At 36.5% G+C, this 16,965-nt stretch overlaps 1 protein-coding gene across 4 annotated transcripts in view; it reads right to left on the reverse strand.

The window, feature by feature from the left end:
* Positions 1-11,241: 11,241 nt before the first annotated feature.
* The window catches only part of LOC133656928 (inhibitory synaptic factor 2A-like), a 142,680-nt gene continuing 136,956 nt past the window's right edge, over positions 11,242-16,965 (reverse strand). For all 4 annotated transcript variants that reach the window (XM_062057792.1, XM_062057795.1, XM_062057793.1 and 1 more), the window contains one exon: positions 11,242-12,279. Coding sequence is in view for 1 of the 4 variants with exons in the window: in XM_062057795.1 (XP_061913779.1) it covers positions 12,267-12,279 (13 nt within the window). In the remaining 3 variants the exon portion in view is untranslated. The remainder of the gene's footprint in view (positions 12,280-16,965) is intronic.

A 16,965-nucleotide genomic window follows, 5' to 3' on the forward strand; every position in this document is an offset into this window, starting at 1 on the left:
CAACACAAATACAACGTTGAAACATCGTACTTTTTGACAACGTTTAATCAATGTTGGGTTATGACGTTGATTTGATCATTAAATTTTGGTAATTTCCCAACCAATATTCTACAACTGTCACAATACATGGCTTTGGACTCCCTCAGTTCCTGTTTGTGCACCTCTGGGTTTGTTTTAGTTTCCACGGGGATTAATTGGGTTCACCTGCCTCTGGTTAGTGGTCGGCACGCTCACCTGTTGTCGACCACTAATCAGAGAGCTATTTATTCACCTCTCTCGCCACACTCGTCCGGGCTTCATTGTTTGCTGTACGCAACAGGTTACGTTGATATTTCTTGGCTCCTAATTTATGCTTCCTGTGCTAGTTTGTACCTTAGCTTCACGTGCGATCGACACGTTTCCACTTCCCCTCGTTTTCTGTTTTTGGTACGTGTTTTTGAAGATTAAATCATGTTCCTACCTGCACGCCTTGTCCGGAGTGGTCCGTCTGCATCCCGGGGGAACAAACCCCGCAGTAAGCCGCGACCCCCCGCCGTAACAACAACACAAATACATAGTTGAAAAAACTTACTTTTTGATGATGTTTAATCAATGTCAGGTTGTGATGTTGATTTGACCATTGAATTTTGGTCATTTCCCAACCAATATTCTACAACAAAAATACAACGTTGAAACAACATGCTTTTTGATTACGTTTACTCAATGTCGGGTTGTGACGTTGATTTGACCATTGAAATTTGGTCATTTTCCTAACTAACATTCTACAACTCAAACGTAATGTTGAAAAACATGCTTTTTGACGGCGTTTAATCAATGTCAGGTTGTGACGTTGATTTGACCATTGAAATTTGGTCATTTTCCTAACTAACATTCTACAACTCAATCGTAATGTTGAAACAACATGCTTTTTGAGGACGTTTAATCAATGTTGGGTTGTGACGTTGATTTGACCATTGAATTTTGGTCATTTCCCAACTAATATTCTACAACACAAATACAACGTTGAAACAACATACTTTTTGATGATGTTTACTCAATATCAGGTTGTGACGTTGATTTGACCATTGAAATTTGGTCATTGAAATTTGGCCATTTTCCTAACTAACGTTCTACAACACAAACGTAACGTTGAATTAACATGCTTTTTGAGGACGTTTAATCCATGTCGGGTTCTGACGCTGATTTGACCGTTGAATTTTGGTCATTTCCCAACTAATATTCGACAACACCACTACAACGTTGTAACAACGTACTTTTTGATGACGTTTAGTCAATGCCAGGTGGTGACATTGAGTTAATCATTTAAATTTGGTCATTTTCCAAACTAACATTCTACAACACAGATACAACGTTGAAACAACATGCTTTTTTGATGACGTTTAATCAATGTTGGGATCTGGTGTTGATTTGACCATTGAATTTTGGTCATTTCCCGACCAAAATTCTACAACACAACTACAACATTGTAACAACGTACTTTGTGGCAACGTTTAGTCAATGTCAGGTTGTGACGTTGATTTGATCATTGCAATTTGGTCATTTTCCAACTAATATTCGACAACACAAATACAACGTTGAAACAACGTAATTTTTTGACAACGTTTAATCAATGTCGGGTTCTGACGCTGATTTGACCATTGAATTTTGGTCATTTCCCAACTAATATTGTACAACACAAATACAACGTTGTAACAACATGCTTTTTGAGGACGTTTAATCAATGTTGGGTTCTGACGTTGATTTGATCATTAAATTTTGGTCATTTTCCAACCAATATTCTACAACACAACTACAATGTTGTAACAACATACTTTTTGATAAGGTTTACTCAATGTCAGGTGGTGATGTTGATTTGACCATTGAAATTTGGTCATTTTCCTAACTAATATTCTACAAATCAAACATAACGTTGAAACAACATGCTTTAATCAACGTTGGGTTCTGGTGTTGATTTGACCATTGAATTTTGGTCATTTCCCAACCAAAATTCTACAACACAAATACAACGTTGAAACAACGTACTTTTTTGATGACGTTTAATCAATGTTGGGTTCTGACATTGATTTGATCATTAAATTTTGGTCATTTTCCAACCAATATTCTACAACACAAATAAATCGTTGAAACAACATACTTTTTTGTCGACGTTTATTCAATGTCAAGTTGTGACGTTGATTTGATCATTGAAATGTGGTCATTTTCCAAACTAATATTCGACAACACAAATACAACGTTGAAACAACGTACTTTTTTGATGACGTTTAATCAATGTCGGGTTCTGACGCTGATTTGACCATTGAATTTTGGTCATTTCCCAACTAATATTCTACAACACAAATACAACGTTGAAACAACATACTTTTTGATAAGGTTTACTCAATGTCAGGTGGTGACGTTGATTTGACCATTGAAATTTGGTTATTTTCCTAAATAATATTCTACAACACAAATACAACGTTGAAACAACATGCTTTTTGAGGACGTTTAATCAATGTTGGGTTCTGGTGTTGATTTGACCATTGAATTTTGGTCATTTCCCATCCAAAATTCTACAACACAAATACAACGTTGAAACAACGTACTTTTTTGATGACGTTTAATCAATGTTGGGTTCTGACATTGATTTGATCATTAAATGTTGGTCATTTTCCAACCAATATTCTACAACACAAATACATTGTTGAAACAACGTACTTTTTTGTCGACGTTTATTCAATGTCAAGTTGTGACGTTGATTTGATCATTGAAATTTGGCCATTTTCCTAAATAATATTCTGCAACCCAAATACAACGTTGAAACAACATGCTTTTTGAGGACGTTTAATCAATGTTGGGTTCTGACGTTGATTTGACCATTGAATTTTGGTCATTTCCCGACCAAAATTCTACAACACAACTACAACGTTGTAACAACATACTTTTTGATGACGTTTAGTCAATGTCAGGTTGTGACGTTTATTTGACCATTGAAATTTGGTCATTTTCCTAAGTAATATTCTACAACACAAATACAACGTTGAAACAACATGCTTTTTGATGATGTTTACTCAATATCAGGTTGATACGTTGATTTGACCATTGAAATTTGGTCATTGAAATTTGGCCATTTTCCTAACTATTATTCTACAACACAAACGTATCGTTGAAACAACATGCTTTTTGATGACGTTTAATCAATGTTGGGTTCTGGTGTTGATTTGACCATTGAATTTTGGTCATTTCCCGACCAAAATTCTACAACACAACTACAACATTGTAACAACGTACTTTATGGCAATGTTTAGTCAATGTCAGGTGGTGACGCTGATTTGATAATTGAAATGTGGTCATTTTCCTGACTAATATTCTAAAACACAAATACAACGTTGAAACAACGTACTTTCTGATGATGTTTACTCAATATCAGGTTGTGACGTTGATTTGACCATTGAAATTTGGTCATTGAAATTTGGTCATTTTCCTAACTGACGTTCTACAACACAAACGTAACGTTGAAACAACATACCTTTTGACGACGTTTAATCAATGTTGGGTTCTGACGTTGATTTGACCATTGAATTTTGGTCATTTCCCATCCAAAATTCTACAACACAAATACAACGTTGAAACAACGTACTTTATGGCAACGTTTAGTCAATGTCAGGTTGTGACGTTGATTTGATCATTGAAATTTGGTCATTTCCCAACTAATATTCTACAACACAAATACAACGTTGAAACAACATACTTTTTTGATGACGTTTAATCAATGTCGGGTTCTGACACCGATTTGACCATTGAATTTTGGTCATTTCCCAACTAATATTCTACAACACAAATACAACGTTGAAACAACATACTTTTTGATGACGTTGATTTTACCATTGAAATTTGGTCATTTTCCTAACTAACATTCTACAACACAAACATAACGTTGAAACAACATGCTTTTTGACGATGTTTAATCAATGTTGGGTTCTGACGTTGATTTGACCATTGAATTTTGGTCATTTCCCGACCAATATTCGACAACACCACTACAACGTAGTAAGAACGTACTTTATGTCAACGTTTAGTCAATGTTAGGTTGTGACGTCGATTTGATCATTGAAACTTGGTCCTTTTTCCTAACTAACATTCTACAACACAAATACAACGTTGAAACAACATGCTTTTTGACGACGTTTAATCAACGCTGGGTTCTGACGTTGATTTGACCATTGAATTTTGGTCATTTCCCGACCAAAATTCTACAACACCACTACAACGTAGTAAGAACGTACTTTATGTCAACGTTTAGTCAATGTCAGGTTGTGACGTCGATTTGATCATTGAAATTTGGTCCTTTTTCTAACTAACATTCTACAACACAAACGTAACGTTGAAACAACATGCTTTTTGAGGACATTTAATCAATGTTGGGTTCTGACGTTGATTTGACCATTGAATTTTGGTCATTTCCTGACCAAAACTGTACAACACAACTACAACGTTGTAACAACATACTTTTTGATGACGTTGATTTGACCATTGAAATTTGGTCGTTTTTCTAACTAACATTCTACAACACAAACGTAACGTTGAAACAACATGCTTTTTGAGGACGTTTAATCAATGTCGGGTTCTGACGTTGATTTGACCATTGAATTTTGGTCATTTCCCGACCAAAACTCTACAACACAACTACAACGTTGTAACAACATACTTTTTGATGACGTTGATTTGACCATTGAAATTTGGTCATTTTCCTAACTAACATTCTACAACACAAACATAACGTTGAAACAACATGCTTTTTGACGATGTTAAATCAATGTTGGGTTCTGACGTTGATTTGACCATTGAATTTTGGTCATTGCCCGACCAATATTCGACAACACCACTACAACGTAGTAAGAACGTAATTTATGTCAACGTTTAGTCAATGTTAGGTTGTGACGTCGATTTGATCATTGAAACTTGGTCCTTTTTCCTAACTAACATTCTACAACACAAATACAACGTTGAAACAACATGCTTTTTGACGATGTTTAATCAATGTTGGGTTCTGACGTTGATTTGACCATTGAATTTTGGTCATTTCCCAACCAAAATTCTACAACACCACTACAACGTAGTAAGAACGTACTTTATGTCAACGTTTAGTCAATGTCAGGTTGTGACGTCGATTTGATCATTGAAATGTGGTCCTTTTTCTAACTAACATTCTACAACACAAACGTAACGTTGAAACAACATGCTTTTTGAGGACGTTTAATCAATGTTGGGTTCTGACGTTGATTTGACCATTGAATTTTGGTCATTTCCCGACCAAAATTCTACAACACCACTACAACGTAGTAAGAACGTACTTCATGTCAACGTTTAGTCAATGTCAGGTTGTGACGTTGATTTGATCATTGAAATTTGGTCATTTCCCAACTAATATTCTACAACACAAATACAACGTTGAAACAACGTACTTTTTTGATGACGTTTAATCAATGTCGGGTTCTGACACTGATTTGACCATTGAATTTTGGTCATTTCCCAACTAATATTCTACAACACAAATACAACGTTGAAACAACATACTTTTTGATGACGTTGATTTTACCATTGAAATTTGGTCATTTTCCTAACTAACATTCTACAACACAAACGTAACGTTGAAACAACATGCTTTTTGAGGACGTTTAATCAATGTTGGGTTCTGACGTTGATTTGACCATTGAATTTTGGTCATTTCCCAACCAAAATTCTACAACACCACTACAACGTAGTAAGAACGTACTTTATGTCAACGTTTAGTCAATGTCAGGTTGTGACGTCGATTTGATCATTGAAATTTGGTCCTTTTTCTAACTAACATTCTACAACACAAACATAACGTTGAAACAACATGCTTTTTGACGATGTTTAATCAATGTTGGGTTCTGACGTTGATTTGACCATTGAATTTTGGTCATTTCCCGACCAATATTCGACAACACCACTACAACGTTGTAACAACATACTTTATGTCAACGTTTAGTCAAGTTCCGATGCGACAGCAGGGGGTCCCTCTTAGCCCAACCCAACACGACAAGTGTGAACGCGGGCCGAAACGAGAAGATTTATTTAGAGTTGAAACCGCTGTGCCTCAATTCAGCTAAAGAGAAAATGAGATTTTCTATTTGTTCACAGGCGGGGAGGAGACGGCGAGCGTAAGGAGCTAAACACGGTGAATTATGAGTCTGTGGAATAAATAGATTAGGGAAGCGCCGCAGGAAACAAATGACGTGAGAGAAAAGAGAGCGGAATGAAGAGAGAAAATCTGCTGAGGCTCGGCGAAAATCCGCAAAGAACAATGAAAGTGACGGGCGCTCGGCGGGGGTGAGATAAGGACAGGAGGATGGATGCGGTCACTCGGCGTGATGAGCCGGGACCCCCACCTCTGCGGCCCCTCGCTCGGTGACGCCTCTCCACTTGAAGGATGATCACTTTAAACGACACAGGCGGAGGATCTAAAGCGCCGCGCCCGAGGCCCCGGTCGTGCTCGGCGGCACAAAACACGCCGGAGGAAAAGTTGACTACTGACGCGGTTGAGAAGTATTTAATGGAGATGTAGGAATAGCAGAGACAAAAGCCCCAACACCCGCTTCTTAACAGCGGTTCGGTCTCACTTGTTTCTTTGTTTTCCACACTTCACTCCAGCTAAAAATAATCCTTCTACTTCCCACTGGATGTGTGTGCTGATGCAGAATGGTGCAACAAAACTAAATATGAAACCCCAATTATGCATTTAACTTATGATCTCATTATACAAAATTGTACAAACCCCGTTTCCATATGAGTTGAGAAATTGTGTTAGATGTAAATATAAACATCATCATTTTCAACCCATATTCAGTTGAATATGCTACAAAGACAACATATTTGATGTTCAAACTCATAAACATTTTTGTTGTTGTTGCAAATAATCATTAACTTTAGAATTTGACGCCAGCGACACGTGACAAAGAAGTTGGGAAAGGTGGCAATAAATACTGATAAAGTTGAGGAATGCTCATCAAACACTTATTTGGAACATCCCACAGGTGAGCAGGCAAATTGGGAACAGGTGGGTGCCATGATTGGGTATAAAAGTAGATTCCATGAAATGCTCAGTCATTCACAAACAAGGACGGGGCGAGGGTCACCACTTTGTCAACAAATGCCTGAGCAAATTTTAGAACAGTTTAAGAACAACCTTTATCAACCAGCTATTGCAAGGAATTTAGGGATTTCACCATCTACACTCCGTAATATCATCAAAGGGTTCAGAGAATCTGGAGAAATCACTGCACGTAAGCAGCTAAGCCCGTGACCTTCCATCCCTCAGGCTGTACTGCATCAACGAGCGACATCAGTGTGTAAAGGATATCACCACATGGGCTCAGGAACACTTCAGAAACCCACTGTCAGTAACTACAGTCGGTCGCTACATCTGTAAGTGCAAGTTAAAACTCTCCTATGCAAGGTGAAAAACCGTTTATCAACAACACCCAGAAACGCCGTCGGCTTCGCCGGGCCCGAGCTCATCTAAGATGGACTGATACAAAGTGGAAAAGTGTTCTGTGGTCTGACGAGTCCACATTTCAAATTGTTTTTGGAAACTGTGGACGTCGTGTCCTCCGGACCAAAAGAGGAAAAGAACCATCCGGATTGTTCTAGGCGCAAAGTGTAAAAGCCAGCATGTGTGATGGTATGGGGGTGTATTAGTGCCCAAGACATGGGTAATTTACACATCTGTGAAGGCACCATTAATGCTGAAAGGTACATACAGGTTTTGGAGCAACATATGTTGCCATCCAAGCAACGTTACCATGGACGCCCCTGCTTATTTCAGCAAGACAATGCCAAGCCACGTGTTACATCAACGTGGCTTCGTAGTAAAAGAGCGCGGGTACTAGACTGGCCTGCCTGTAGTCCAGACCTGTCTCCCATTGAAAATGTGTGGCGCATTATGAAGCCTAAAATAGCACAAGGGAGACCCCCGGACTGTTGAACAACTTAAGCTGTACATCAAGCAAGAATGGGAAAGAATTCCACCTGAGAAGCTTCAAAAATGTGTCTCCTCGGTTCCCAAACCTTTACTGAGTGTTGTTAAAAGGAAACTTATGTTGCTCCAAAACCTGTATGTACCTTTCAGCATTAATGGTGCCTTCACAGATGTGTAAGTTACCCATGTCTTGGGCACTAATACACCCCCATACCATCACACATGCTGGCTTTTACACTTTGCGCCTAGAACAGTGCGGGTGGTTCTTTACGTCTTTTCTCCAGAGGACACGACGTCCACAGTTTCCAAAAACTATTTGAAATGTGGACTCGTCAGACCACAGAACACTTTTCCACTTTGTATCAGTCCATCTTAGATGAGTTCGGGCCCAGCAAAGCCGGTGGCGTTTCTGGGTGTTGTTGATAAATGGCTTTCGCTTTGCATAGTAGAGTTTTAACTTGCACTTACAGATGTAGCAAGGACCTGTAGTTACTGACAGTGGTTTTCTGAAGTGTTCCTGAGCCAATGTGGTGATCTCCTTTACACACTGATGTCGCTTTTTCATTCAGTACCGCCTGAGGGATCGAAGGTCCGTAATATCATGGCTTACGTGCAGTGATTTCTCCAGATTCTCTGAACCTTTTGATGATATTACGCACCGTAGATGGTGAAATCCCTAAATTCCTTGCAATAGCTGGTTGAGAAATGTTATCCTTAAACTGTTGGGCCATTTTCTCACGCATTTGTTGACAAAGTGGTGACCCTCGCCCCGTCCTTGTTTGTGAATCACTGAGCATTTCATGGCACCCACCTGTTCCCAATTAGCCCGTTCACCAGTGGGATGTTCCAAATAAGTGTTTGATGAGCATTCCTTAACTTCCTCAGTCTTTTTTGCCACTTGTGCCAGCTTTTTTCGAAACATGTTGCAGGCATCAAATTCCAAATGAGCTAATATTTGCAAAAAATAACGTTTTTCAGTTCGAACGTTAAATATCTTGTCTTTGCAGTCTATTCAAATGAATATTAATTGTCTAGAATTGACTGTTAATTGTGTTTTGAAACAATGGAGGCAAAATAAAGTGCAGTACTTGGCTGTCACCAGCAGAGGCGCTGTTGAGTCAGTCTTCAGTCACCAGCTTGTGAAAGAGGAAGAACGAGGCAAAGTTGAGCTACGTCCAAACGACAAAAGTCCCCTCAGCCACAATTATTTTATTGGCATTTAAACAGGAGTTCAGAACATTCAAAAAGAAATGATTTCACCCCGTTCATATTACTGAAAAAAATGATGACAACAAAAAATAAATAAGTAAATTGTGTCGGGGCTGATATAGTACTAAAAAGAAATGATGTAGTAATACTTAAATGCTAACATCCTCTGCCTGCACTATACATTTTTTTTACGGTAAAAAAAAAAACTGGCAGCTTAGACGGAATTTTACTATGAAAAACAAAAGTGCTACCATTTTGCAATTTACAGTTAATGCACTGTAAAATTTACAGTTAATGCACTTTTGTCGTTAAAAATAAATAAGCAATACACTGGAAATGTCGAGTTAAAAAAAAAGCAACTCTGTCGGCAGAATGTTACTGTAAATATAATAATGGTACTGTTAAAAAAATAAAAAATAAAACTTTTACAGTAAAATTCTGGCAAATGAGCTGGCCTTTTATTTATTTTACCCTAAAATCTACAGGTATTTTTTCTACATGGCATTACTACAAATGTAAATATGATACACTACCATTTTTTTTTTTTTTGGCACAGTACCACTTTTATTTTTATAGTAAAATTTGGGCGACTGAGCTTTTACCATAAAACCTACAGATTTGTTTTAAATGTGAACCAGATAATAAAAAAAAAAAAACTTAATATAACATTCCATTTCTACTCCAAACCTTCACGTATGATCCCGAGGTTGATGAGAGCGTTTCATCCGTCATGTTGCAGATCCTTCTTGCACTTTCATGTATTGTCACTTATTTCCTGCCACTACTTCAGCAGAATTAGTGCAGCTTTACGGTGTAACAATCTCCATTCGTACTCACTGTTGCCTCTTGAGGAGGAAAGTGGTACTACAGTCACGTCTTCCCGGAGTGTACCTGCCGTAACCTGCGTCACAACCAAAAAAAACCCAACACAGGCTATAGTTCAGGCATAAATGCTGTATTTATGCACAGTAGGGAAGGGGATTAATTCTGGGGTGGATCTCGCGTGAGAGGACGAGGGGCCGGGGGTGATTATTTTGGTGACGCGGTCTGCTGAAAATGACAGAAAGCGCCACTCTACGTAGTGTGAGAATGATATATTTAAAAAACCAAAAACAACACTTAAAAATATTCACGTTTTGTGTGTCAGGTAAACCGTGACGAATTAATCCCTTTCCTTTTGTGTATGACCCCCCAGAAAAAAAAAGAAAAAAAAGGAACACTTAAAAATATCTCATTCTCTCAGTGACGCTGTGGTCAAAGTTGGAATTGCCATCTGGCAGTTAAAGTGGATAGTGCCAGCCAAAATGTGTCACGTTTCATGTGTCAGGTAAACCGAATGAATCCCCTTCCTTCTGTATATGACCTCAGAAAAAAAAAAAAAAAAAAAAAGGACACTTAAAAATACCTCATACCTCACTCTTACAGTAGCGACTGACGCTGTGGTCAAAGTTGGAATTGCCATTCGGCAGTTGAAATGGATAGTGCCAGCCAAAATTTGTCACGTTTCATGTGTCAGGTTAACTGAATAAATCCCCTTCCTTCTGTATGTGACCTCAGAAAAAAAAAAAAAAAAAAAAAAAAAAGGCACACTTAAAAATATCTCACTCTCACAGTAGCGACTGACGCTGTGGTCAAAGTTGGAATTGACATCTGGCAGTTAAAATGGATAGTGCCAGCCAACATTTGTCACGTTTCATGTGTCAGGTAAACCGAATAAATCCCCTTCCTTCCGTATGTGACCTTCAGAAAAAAGAAAAAACAGGAACACTTAAAAATATCTAATTCTCACAGTAGCGACTGACGCTGTGGTCAAAGTTGGAATTGCCATCTGGCAGTTAAGTTGGATAGTGCCAGCTAAAATTTGTCACGTTTCATGTGTCAGGTAAACCGAATGAATCCCCTTCCTTCTGTATATGACTGCCAGAAAAGAAAAAAAAAAGGAACACTTAAAAATATCTAATTCTCACAGTAGCAACTGACGCTGTGGTCAAAGTTGAAATTGCCATCTGGCAGTTAAGTTGGATAGTGCCAGCTAAAATTTGTCACGTTTCATGTGTCAGGTAAACCGAATGAATCCCCTTCCTTCTGTATATGACTGCCAGAAAAGAAAAAAAAAGGAACACTTAAAAATATCTAATTCTCACAGTAGCAACTGACGCTGTGGTCAAAGTTGAAATTGCCATCTGGCAGTTAAATTGGATAGTGCCAGCCAAAATTTGTCACGTTTCATGTGTCAGGTTAACCGTGACGAATGAATCCCCTTCCTTCTGTATATGACCTCCAGAAAAAAAAACAAAAAAAAACCCCTTCAATATCTCTCATTCTCACAGTAGCGACTGGCGCTGTGGTCAAAGTTGGAAATGCCATCTGGCAGTTAAAATGGATAACGCCAGCCAAAATTTGTCACGTTTCATGTGTCAGGTAAACCGTGACGACATTAAAAAAAAAAAAAAAAAAAAAAAAAAAGCGGGCCTTTCTTTTCAATATTCCCACCCATACAGAAAGTGATATAAATATGTAGATTATAATATAAAAAAGTGGCCATTTTTTTTTACAAGCTGCATTTTCTGCAGGCTGTTTATTCGGGCTACTTGTAAAAACTTTCCATCACTACTTTCATAACCCGATTCCCTCAGCATCAGTCTTAAAACTGCAACGCAGGGCACCTTCCTCCACGCCGCAGGTACATTTTCTGTAGCGGGAAATAACTTACAGTGTGATAAATATATGGCCGCCGAGCTAAAATACACATTCTAAAATGCCATGTGGTGTACCATCCATTACGGCCAGGAAAAAACCCCCCAAAAACATAATGACTAAGGCTTGTTGCACGCGGCGGCGAATGGAAAGGAGGTTGCAGAAAGATGAAGACGTGGGGGGGGTTGTCAAGGCTGGCGGGCGCAGGAAGTTGACGGACAAAAGAGGCGGACGACGTCGCCGCTGATGTTGCCGCCATGTTAACTGTACTCCATTAGACAAGTCGCTTTTTTTGTGCTTTGTGCCGGAGGCGGTGTCCATTTACACGTTGCACCTTGGCGAAGGAAATGCCTTCCAGCATGGCGCCTCCTCTGGTTGCCTACCAGTGTGCTCTGAAGGGGGGGGGGAAAGAACAGCACAAGGACATTTGCATCAGAGAAGGTATTGAAGATGTAGTGAACATCTCATGTGGAACCTGTAAAGTCCAGCATAAATGCATATTTAGGTCATGACATTTTAGGCTGATTAGACTTTTATTTAGAATTTTTTTTAAATATTAATTTTCTTCTGTTGATTCTGAGTTTAGTTGTATTTTTATTTGTTCTACAAACGTGTTTACGTTGTATCAAATGTGAACAAAAGACTGAAAGGTTGAGATATTCACCAACGGACCAAATCTACTGACTGGCTCATTAACATGAACGGTGGGTTTGTTTTTATTTGAAGCGATGAAACAACAGAAGAATAAGTGATTATTACATTTGAACAGAAGTGTAGATAGAACATGTTAAAACTGAAAATAAGCAGATATTAACAGTAAATGAACAAGTAGATTAATAATGAATTTTTGCATTTTGTCCCTCATAATGTTGACAAAATAATAGAATGATAAATGACACAATTTGTTACTTGAGGAGCCTTTGTTTGTTTACTTATTACTAAAAGACAAGTTGTCTAGTATGTTCACTATTTTATTTAAGGACAAAATTGCTCTTTTATTGCAATAATAAACATATGTTTAGTTTAGTTGTATTTTTATTTGTTCTACAAACGTGTTTACGTTGTATCAAATGTGAACAAAAGACTGAAAGGTTGAGATATTCACCAACGGACCAAATCTACTGACTGGCTCATTAACATGAACGGTGGGTTTGTTTTTATTTGAAGCGATGAAACAAGAGAAGAATAAGTGATTATTACATTTGAACAGAAGTGTAGATAGAACATGTTGAAACAGAAAATAAGCAGATATTAACAGTAAATGAACAAGTAGATTAATAATACATTTTTACAGTTTGTCCCTCATAATGTTGACAAAATAATAGATGTATAAATGACACAATATGTTACTGCATACGTCAGCAGACTAATTAGGAGCCTTTGTTTGTTTACTTACTACTAAAAGACAGGTTGTCTAGTATGTTCACTATTTTATTTAAGGACTTAACTGCAATAATAAACATATGATTTATGTACCCAAAGATTTTTTGTTAAAATAAAGCCAATAATGCCATTTTTTGTGGTCCTTTTTATTTAGAAATGTATCGAAATACCGGTACCGGAATATTGGTATCAGGACAGTCCTATTCCCCATGCAGTTTTTCCACAAATCTAAATATTTTTAAATACACTTTAACATTGCTCCAGCACATTGACGTGGAGTTTTAAAAAGGCAATGACATGGCCACCCAAGACAGCAATCATAAATGAATTTAGTTGTATTTTTATTTGTTCTACAAACGTGTTTACGTTGTATCAAATGTGAACAAAAGACTGAAAGGTTGAGGTATTCACCAACGGACCAAATCTACTGACTGGCTCATTAACATGAACGGTGGGTTTGTTTTTATTTGAAGCGATGAAACAAGAGGAGAATAAGTGATTATTACATTTGAACAGAAGTGTAGATAGAACATGTTAAAACTGAAAATAAGCAGATATTAACAGTAAATGAACAAGTAGATTAATAATGAATTTTTGCAGTTTGTCCCTCATAATGTTGACAAAATAATAGGTAGATAATTCACATAATATGTTACTGCATATGTCAGCAGACTAATTAGGAGCCTTTGTTTGTTTACTTACTACTAAAAGACAGGTTGTCTAGTATGTTCACTATTTTATTTAAGGACTTAACTGCAATAATAAACATATGTTTTATGTACCCAAAGATTTTTTGTTAAAATAAAGCCAATAATGCCATTTTTTGTGGTCCTTTTTATTTAGAAATGTATCGAAATACCGGTACCGGAATATTGGTATCAGGACAGTCCTATTCCCCATGCAGTTTTTCCACAAATCTAAATATTTTTAAATACACTTTAACATTGCTCCAGCACATTGTCGTGGAGTTTTAAAAAGGCAATGACATGGCCACCTAAGACAGCAATCATAAATGAATTTAGTTGTATTTGTATTTGTTCTACAAACGTGTTTACGTTGTATCAAATGTGAACGAAAGACTGAAAGGTTGATATATTCACCAACGGACCAAATCTACTGACTGGCTCATTAACATGAACGGTGGGTTTGTTTTTATTTGAAGCGAGGAAACAAGAGAAGAATAAGTGATTATTACATTTGAACAGAAGTGTAGATAGAACATGTTAAAACAGAAAATAAGCAGATATTAACAGTAAATGAACAAGTAGATTAATAATGAATTTTTGCAGTTTGTCCCTCATAATGTTGACAAAATAATAGAATGATAAATGACACAATTTGTTACTTGAGACTAATTAGGAGCCTTTGTTTGTTTACTTACTACTAAAAGACAAGTTGTCTAGTATGTTCACTATTTTATTTAAGGACAAAATTGCTCTTTTATTGCAATAATAAACATATGTTTAGTTTAGTTGTATTTTTATTTGTTCTACAAACGTGTTTACGTTGTATCAAATGTGAACAAAAGACTGAAAGGTTGAGATATTCACCAACGGACCAAATCTACTGACTGGCTCATTAACATGAACGGTGGGTTTGTTTTTATTTGAAGCGATGAAACAAGAGAAGAATAAGTGATTATTACATTTGAACAGAAGTGTAGATAGAACATGTTAAAACAGAAAATAAGCAGATATTAACAGTAAATGAACAAGTAGATTAATAACCCATTTGTACAGTTTGTCCCTCATAATGTTGACAAAATAATAGGTAGATAATTGACATAATATGTTACTGCATATGTCAGCAGACTAATTAGGAGTCTTTGTTTGTTTACTTACTACTAAAAGACAAGTTGTCTAGTATGTTCACTATTTTATTTAAGGACTTAACTGCAATAATAAACATATGTTTTATGTACCCAAAGATTTTTTGTTAAAATAAAGCCAATAATGCCATTTTTTGTGGTCCTTTTTATTTAGAAATGTATCGAAATACCGGTACCGGAATATTGGTATCAGGACAGTCCTATTCCCCATGCAGTTTTTCCACAAATCTAAATATTTTTAAATACACTTTAACATTGCTCCAGCACATTGACGTGGAGTTTTAAAAAGGCAATGACATGGCCAACTAAGACAGCAATCATAAATGAATTTAGTTGTATTTTTATTTGTTCTACAAACGTGTTTACGTTGTATCAAATGTGAACAAAAGATTGAAAGGTTGAGATATTCACCAACGGACCAAATCTACTGACTGGCTCATTAACATGAACAATGGGTTTGTTTTTATTTGAAGCGATGAAACAAGAGAAGAATAAGTGATTATTACATTTGAACAGAAGTGTAGATAGAACATGTTAAAACAGAAAATAAGCAGATATTAACAGTAAAAGAACAAGTAGATTAATAATGAATTTTTGCAGTTTGTCCCTCATAATGTTGACAAAATAATAGAATGATAAATGACACAATTTGTTACTTGAGACTAATTAGGAGCCTTTGTTTGTTTACTTACTACTAAAAGACAAGTTGTCTAGTATGTTCACTATTTTATTTAAGGACAAAATTGCTCTTTTATTGCAAAAATAAACATATGTTTAGTTTAGTTGTATTTTTATTTGTTAGACAAAATTTTGTACATTGCATCAAATGTGAACAAAAGACTGAAAGGTTGAGATATTCACCAACGGACCAAATCTACTGACTGGCTCATTAACATGAACGGTGGGTTTGTTTTTATTTGAAACAATGAAACAAGAGAAGAATAAGTGATTATTACATTTGAACAGAAGTGTAGACAGGACATGTTGAAACAGAAAATAAGCAGATATTAACAGTAAATGAAGAAGTAGAATAATAATTAATTTTTGCAGTTTGTCCCTCATAATGTTGACAAAATCGGTACTATACTCTGTTTGAAAAATACTGGTTCCCCATTTTTTCACACATGGGGGATCACTCTCTGGTCTGGACATTCTGTGATGCAAAAGGCAGCGTGCAGGTAAAAAGGTATTTATTTCTTATACAAAAATAGGGTTGTACGGTATACCGGTACTAGTATACTATTGCGTTTCTAATGAATCAAAGACGGTACTATACTGATTTACATCATCTGCTGTCTTCATTATAACACTTATGTAAGACTTTTAAAGTCATTTTGATAGTAGGCTAATATAGCTAATATAGACACTTACATCATGTGTTGCCTTCATTATAACACTTATATAAGACTTTTAAAGTCATTTTGATAGTAGGCTAATATAACTAATATAGACACTTACATCATCTGCTGTCTTCATTATAACACTTATATAAGACTTTTAAAGTCATTTTGATAGTAGGCTAATATAACTAATATAGACACTTACATCATGTGTTGTCTTCATTATAACACTTATGTAAGACTTTTAAAGTCATTTTGATAGTAGGCTAATATAACTAATATAGACACTTACATCATGTGTTGTCTTCATTATAACACTTATGTAAGACTTTTAAAGTCATTTTGATAGTAGGCTAATATAGCTAATTTAGACACTTACATCATGTGTTGTCTTCATTATAACACTTATATAAGACTTTTAAAGTCATTTTGATAGTAGGCTAATATAACCAATATAGACACTTACATCATGTGTTGTCTTCATTATAACACTTATATAAGACTTTTAAATTCATTTTGATAGTAGG

This window comes from Entelurus aequoreus, linkage group LG09, assembly GCF_033978785.1.
Source record: "Entelurus aequoreus isolate RoL-2023_Sb linkage group LG09, RoL_Eaeq_v1.1, whole genome shotgun sequence".
Taxonomy (NCBI): Eukaryota; Metazoa; Chordata; class Actinopteri; order Syngnathiformes; family Syngnathidae; genus Entelurus; species Entelurus aequoreus.